Source organism: Sinocyclocheilus grahami, unplaced genomic scaffold (genome assembly GCF_001515645.1).
Source record: "Sinocyclocheilus grahami isolate Dianchi unplaced genomic scaffold, SAMN03320097.WGS_v1.1 scaffold173.1, whole genome shotgun sequence".
Lineage (NCBI taxonomy): Eukaryota > Metazoa > Chordata > Actinopteri > Cypriniformes > Cyprinidae > Sinocyclocheilus > Sinocyclocheilus grahami.
Window position 1 is genome coordinate 1,054,347 of NW_015505352.1, and position 7,364 is coordinate 1,061,710.

Genomic DNA, 7,364 nt, shown 5'->3' on the forward strand with positions numbered 1-7,364 from the left:
CTTTGTCCACGGTGAAAGTTGATGTATTCCCTCAGCGACCAGCACAGATAAGCTCTAGGCATGACGAAGTGGATATCGTCCTCTTTTGGAAGACCAAACAAAGTTGTTTTGCTTTCACAACGAAGCACACAGCGTCTTCACGACACGGCTGCAGCGTCAACAATTCTACAGTGAGAATAAAAGTTACGCCTTCTTTCTTTGCGTGAACATTTGGGCTGCGTTATGCAAATCTTCCCACATAGTGAGGTAGATATGTGGGGGCATGTTAGAACGAGCCGTTTTAGGTAGGTGTGGCTGACTCTGAACTTTTATAAAGAATATCTCTTTGGATTTGAGACTTTAGTCTTTGCAACTTTACAGACCTTCTTTATGCACCAAGAGCTTGTAACACTCCAAAGAGAAAGGAAAAATGATGAAGATGAAGATGAAATCGCATCATATGACCCCTTTTAAGATATTTTGATGGAATCTGAGAGCTGTCTGACCCTGCATAGACAGCAATACAACGGAAATGTTTCCATGTCCAGAAACGTAGGAAGGAGATCTGTAAAATAATCCATGTGACATCAGGGGTTCATCCGCAATTATACGGAGCTACAATAATAGATTTTGTGCGCAAAAGAAAGAAAAAAAACGACTTAATTCAACAATTCGTCTCCTCCGCGTCACCCTGTATTTTGGAGAATATCCGCTGGACGTAAACAACGTATGCTGTTCTGTGTCAGCTGCGTCACACTGATACGCTGTTTTCGTTCAGATCAAATCACAACAACGTGGGAAACAGATCCGGCGTGACGCAGCTGACACAGAACAGCATACACTGTTTACGTCCAGCTAATACACTCCAAAATGGCGCTACAGGGTGATGCGGAAGAGACGAATTGTTGAATAAAGTCATTATTGTTTTTTCTTTTGCGCACAAAAAGTATCCTTGTAGATTTGTATAATTGCGGATGAACCACTGATGTCACATGGATTATTTTACAGATCTCCTTCCTACGTTTCTGGACTTGGGAACATTTCAGTTGTATTGCTGTCTGTCTATGCAGGGTCAGACAGCTCTCAGATTCCATCAAAAATATCTTAATTTGTGTTCTGAAGATGAAGGAAAGTCTTGCGGGTTTGAAACGACATGAGAGTAATTAATGACAGAATTTTCATTTTGGGGTGAACTAACCCTCTAAGTATTTGAGAGAACCGTGTAATAAGGCTATAACACGGATGTGTTATGAATGTGTCTCTGTGCAGGGTGGTGATCAACCCACAGCATCTGGTCGGACGGCGCTGGATAACAAGACCTCTCTGCTAAATACTATGCCACTCCTCTCCTCGAGTCCCCGCCCAACAAGGGAATTCCAGTCAGTCAGCTACTCTGACTCCTCCTTCACCTCCTCCTCTTTCAATAAAAGCCTGAAAGATGCAGATCAAGATGCCGAGACCCTCACTGATGGTAAAGCACTTCCATAGCTATTTGTAGGTGCTTTGTGAAATGTGTACATGTAAGCACATGTGTGGGTCTGACTTCCTTTCTGCTGGTGGTGTTACAGACAGTGGCGTGGACCAGTCTGAGGTGGTTGCTGAGCTCCTAAAGGAGCTCTCGAATCACAGCGAGCGGGTGGAAGAGAGGAAAGCCGCGCTGTGTGAGCTAATGCGGCTGATCAGAGAAACACAACTGCATGTTTGGGACGAGCACTTCAAAACCATCCTCCTGCTGCTCCTAGAAACACTCGGGGATGGAGAGGTGCATGCAAACATACACTCACTGCTGTAAACGCACTCTAATCTGAATCATGAGGATAACCAAATGCATCTTATTTACTTGCTGATCTTTATTTTTCTCTCTCAGCATGTCATTCGGGCATTAGCACTGCGAGTGTTGAAGGAGATCTTAAACCGGCAGCCGTGGCGCTTTAAAAACTATGCGGAACTCACCATTATGAAGACCCTGGAAGCACATAAAGACCCACACAAAGAGGTCCAGGCTCCTTGACACACAGTCACATGAAGCATGTTAGACCGACAGCTCAGACCGAAGCGCAAATCTAAACCTAAACACAAAATGTCCTTTTGTCTCTGTATCAGGTGGTACGGGCTGCAGAAGAGGCAGCGTCTATGTTGGCGACCTCAATAAGTCCTGATCAGTGTATTAAGGTGTTGTGCCCCATCATCCAGTCGGCTGATTACCCCATCAACCTAGCTGCCATCAAGATGCTCACCAGAGTCATTGACCGGCTGCCCAAAGAGGGTCTCCTTCAAATGCTCCCTGAGATCGTCCCTGGGCTCATTCAGGTAAATACTGTATTTTATATGGACTAGGTTTGAGGTCAGTAAGGTTTATTTTTGAAGAAGGAGTGAATACTGTTATTCAGCAAGGATGCATTTAGTTGATCAAAAGTTAAAGACAATTATAATGTTACAAAAGATTTCTATTTCAAATAAAAACTGTTGTTTTTAACTTTCTATTCATCAAAGAATCCTGAAAAAAAGTATATATCATGGTAAAATATGAAGCAGGACAACTGTTTTCAACATTGATAATAATAATAAATGTTTCATGTACTGCAAATCAGCATATTAGAATGAATTCTGAAGCGTCACGTGACACTCAAGATTGGAGTAATGATGCTGAAATTCAGCTTTGCCATCACATGAATAAATTATATTTTAAAATATAATAAAATAGAAACCAGTTATTTGAAATTGTAATATTTCACAATATTACTGTTTTGTTTTTATTTTTGATTAAGAAATGCAACCTTGGTGAGCATAAGACAATACTTTCATTAACAAATCTTACTGACCTCAAGCTTTTTAATGCTAGTGTATGAATAGGGTAAGGAAGCAAGAACAGTTTCTAATAAACTGTTATTTGAAAAAATACTGGAATTGAATGATGTGTGATTAATGGTTCTTTCATGTGTGTTCTTAAGCTGCTGTGGATGGAATATACTGTATTAAATACATCGTTTCCTGCAATACTCAGAGGCACCACAATGCCACTATTGAATCTATAGTGCGACAGCATAATCATTGTAATCTGATTACAGAACATATGATTTTTTTTTGGTTCATTTTATTGAATCAAAAGGTCCAGCACAACTAGTGTGGTCCAACTCTTGTTTCCTTGTGGTGATATAGAGCTAATCAGTTAGAAGGGTCTTTTATTGTCATTTAAACAGCTTTCAACTTTGAGACTACAAGGGATAGTTCACCCAAAAGTCTGTCATCATTTATTGCATTTTCTCTGTGGAATATAAAATGCCCTAGTGTTTTTTGTCCATACAGTTGAAGTCAGTGGTCATCAAAACTATTTGGTTGCCAACATTCATTTTGTGGTCTGTTAACAAAAATTCTTAAGCCCCGGGACACACCAAGCTGACGGTCGGCTGTCGGCGAGTATCTGTCAGGCTAGTTTGTTCGGTGTGTTCCACATGCATCGGGGCCATCGGCGCTAGTGGAAACTCTGATTGGATGTTCAGTTTAGCTAACGAGTCAGTGCTCGAGAATTAAAGCGAAAGTGATTTAAAACGAGCAATATACACACAGAAGACTGTTTAATGTTACGTGATCTTTCCCAAGCATTCCAATATGTGTATATTTTCATAACACGAGCCACTTAAAATGAAGAAAGTTATCAACATAACTGATATTCAAAATGGTAAGCAAGCGCTGCTTTGTTTACGTTTCGTATATCTGCATATATCTCTTATATCCTTGTTTCAGTTTCTCCTTTTAAATGACAAATATATACTATTGATATCTGCTGATGCTGATATAGACAGTTAATTCCTCTCACGCAGGCACAGAACGCTTGTGTTAGTTTGCAATCGGCTGTAGTCTGTGCGGTGTGTTCAAGTACAGCTTTTTGGTCCTGATGCCGCCGACGCAAGGCGACAACACAGTAAATGTAACCGAGTAAATGATGACAGAATTTTCATTTCTGGGTAAACTATCCCTTTAAAATCAGTGTACTTGACCATTAAGAAATCTGAAATTTTGAAAACTCAAATATATGTTCAATTATTAACTTTTCCCATTCCTAATTATATAGCAAAATGTATTTAACATATAAAGTTCCAGTTAATGACTTTACATACTTCAGTTGAATGGCATGTCAGGACACAGATTGTCTGTTCTAGATGCTGTAGAACATGCTATCAAACTTTGATAGTTGACTTTATACATGATTTAACCCCCTTTGACACCCCCTAGTGGATGTATTTAGGAACAAACTAAATACATTGACTTACCCTAATATTAAGCATCTTTGTTAAGGTTATAAGCTCTTGGCTATGATGGTCCCTACTTGTTTTGATTATCTTTTGCTCTCCTTTGCAGGGTTATGATAACTCTGAGAGCAGTGTACGAAAGGCGTGTGTATTTTGCCTTGTGGCCATCTATGCTGTCATTGGAGAGGATTTGAAACCTCACCTCAGCCAGCTGTCTGGCAGCAAGGTGAGCCGTTTCCTCTTGCAAAACCCAACCCCTTTCCCTTTTTCCGCCTTACTCTCATTATCTCTCGGTTTGATATTTCAAAACATCTATAACATGTACATTCTCTCTCTTTTCCCAGCTGAAACTGTTGAATTTGTACATAAAGCGAGCTCAGAGCGGCTCCAGCGGAAGTGACCAGTCTTCAGATCTAGGAGGGCAGGGACTGTAGCTGTGCCGCCACCATTCAGAACTACAGCACTCTCTTAGTGCAGGGGGACCCTAGCTGGCTTTTTAACTCACATGCATACACAAACAAACACCTACACACGCTTACCTACAGATACACAAAGCCGCATGCACCTACACTGCTGGACACCCTCCTCCGGCCCCACAAAACCTTCCAGTGGGATATGCATCGAGGAGCGGCGTAGGACTGAAACTCTTCCTCCAAACTAGGATCACCGTCACTCTGTGTGCATGTCTGAGAAACCGCTATCTGTGGCACAGTTGGTGGACTGCTGATGTAGTTTTGTTGCCTTGTTAATGAGAAGATCATGTGTACGAGTGTGTGTGTGTGTGTCAGACGGGGAAGGTGGAAACCCAGCAGAAAGCGGGGTGTCGTGGGTGTCAATTTGTGCAACATGGAAATTGTTTCTTTTTATCAAAGAGCTTTTGAAAAACTCAGATTTTTAAGATGAAGTTCAAAACTTCTTGGTCTGAGCGATGTATCATTAACGTTCCTAATTTCTCACTATCGATTATTATTAACGGTCATATCAGTTCATAACAGTGAGCGGTTGGTCCAGCTTGCACTATTATAAGACATACTTTGCTTGGCTTTATGCATGTCATGAATAAATCTGAACCTTTTTATCTGGTTGCGTACATGGCTTAACTTACACCCGAGATTCTCATCGCAGCGAGGCCACATGTGATCCCACACCACATAGGTAATATGTATCTATAAATACCATAACAAAGGAATATTCAAGAAGATCTTGTGATGTCCTGAGGGTGTGTGAATTCTTTTAAGTAGCATAGTGTCATTCTTCTCTGATGGTAAATTTGTAGAAATGTATTTACACTTCTAAATGCCGCAACTGTCTTGTCACTTCTTTCCTGTAGTGTCGGTCTTTCTCTCCCGTGAGGAAGTGAACTGTGCTAACAATGAAATTAAAATAAAGAAAATGTACAGTAATGAACTAAATGTCTCCTTGTTATTTTTCTAAATGTGACCCTGGAGCACAAAACCAGTCTTAAGTAGCACGGGTATATTTGTAGCAATAGCCAACAATACATTGTGTCGGTCAAAATTATCGATTTTTCTTTTATGCCAAAAATCATTAGGATATTAAGTAAAGATCATGTTCCATGAAGATATATTTTGTAAATTTCCAACCGTAAATATATCAAAACTTAATTTTTGATTAGTAACATGCATTGCTAAGACTTCATTTGGACACCTTTTAAAGGCGATTTTCTCAATATTTTGATTTTTTTGCACCCTCAGATTCCAGATTTTCAAATACTTGTATCTCGGCCAAATATTGTCCTAGCAAACCATACATCAATGGAAAGCGTATTTATTCAGCTTTCAGATGATGTATAAATCTCAATTTTAAAAACCTGACCCTTATGACTGGTTTTGTGGTCCAGGGTCTGTACCTTGAAAATGAGTACTACAAATGAGTTATGATTTAAAAGGTTATATGACCCAAAATTGAGACTTTTGGCATCATTTACTCACCATCATGTCATTCCAAACCTTTACTATTTCTTCTGTGGAACAAAAAAGATATTTTGAATAGTATTTCAACCATTTTTGTCCATAATAAAATTGAATGGGATCCAAACAACATTTTTGACCCCTTTGATTTTCATTTAATAGAATTATTATTATTTTTTTTTCAAAATATGCTCTACTTTTTTGGTTATATGGACTGTTTAAAGGAAATAAAAAATGTACACTAATGTTCAAAAGTTTTGGGTCCGTAATATGTTTTCATGTCTTTAAAAGATGTGTCTAATGCTCACCAAGGCTGCATTATTTGACCAGAAATACAGTAAAAGCAGTAATATTGGGAAATATTACAATTATATCTCTATAGTCTTCAGTGTCGAATGATCCTTCAGAAATCATTGTACTATTCTGATTTGGTGCTTAAGAAACCTTTATTATTAATAATTATGAAAACAGTTGTGCTGCTTAATGTTTTTGTGGAAACTGAAAAAAATTTTCTGGATTCTTTGATGAATAGAATGTTGAAAAGAACAGCGTTTATTTGAAATATACATTTTATGTAAATTATAAATTCCTTACTGCCGCTTTTGATCCATGTAATGCACGGTTGCTGAATATAATTATGAAATAATTTCCAAAAAATGTAGATAATGTAGTGAAATGATATTGCAGAGTCACGGAGGGGCGATCGCGTGCGCTGTCTCGGTGGATGAAGTTCACTGCTGATAAACAAGAGCAACAGCCAGACTGCTTTGGTCGCTGTCTGTCACTAGTTTTTCAGCATTGATCGCGGGTTTCCTAGATAGTAATGCAATGCTGTTCTGGCAGCTGCACACTGGGAGCTTTGAGAGTCAACGGCCCTACAGCTGCAGTAACACACGGTAAGACTGAGCGCTACTGAACATCTCGTGTTTAATGGAAATTAAGGACATTACTTTTATTGGTATTTCCGTCTGAATTCATGTTGAGTTTGTTTTCTCTGTAAGTATAAGTGTCACTGTGTATTTGTGTTTCTGTATACAATCGCACAAATATATACAACGAAATATTCTTTACTGTTTATTAAGTTACATATAAGTTAGTATTACTATAACTTTTTCTCGTGGCCACTCCTGAGTGATGCGATGAGTTTCTCTGTTAGTCGCATCTGTCTCAAGTTTGTTTACTCTGTTGAGAAGCGTCTTCAGAT

The 7,364-nt window shown here is 39.1% G+C and overlaps 1 protein-coding gene across 1 annotated transcript in view; it reads left to right on the plus strand.

Moving 5' to 3' along the window:
* Positions 1-5,404, plus strand: part of LOC107593578 (CLIP-associating protein 2-like) — a 62,224-nt gene extending 56,820 nt beyond the window's left edge. Inside the window, exons 35-40 of the mRNA XM_016283355.1 lie at positions 1,249-1,450; positions 1,548-1,741; positions 1,847-1,975; positions 2,083-2,289; positions 4,339-4,455; positions 4,574-5,404. Of these exons, the coding sequence (XP_016138841.1) occupies positions 1,249-1,450; positions 1,548-1,741; positions 1,847-1,975; positions 2,083-2,289; positions 4,339-4,455; positions 4,574-4,663 (939 nt within the window). The 3' untranslated portion in view covers positions 4,664-5,404. The remainder of the gene's footprint in view (positions 1-1,248; positions 1,451-1,547; positions 1,742-1,846; positions 1,976-2,082; positions 2,290-4,338; positions 4,456-4,573) is intronic.
* Positions 5,405-7,364: the final 1,960 nt, after the last annotated feature.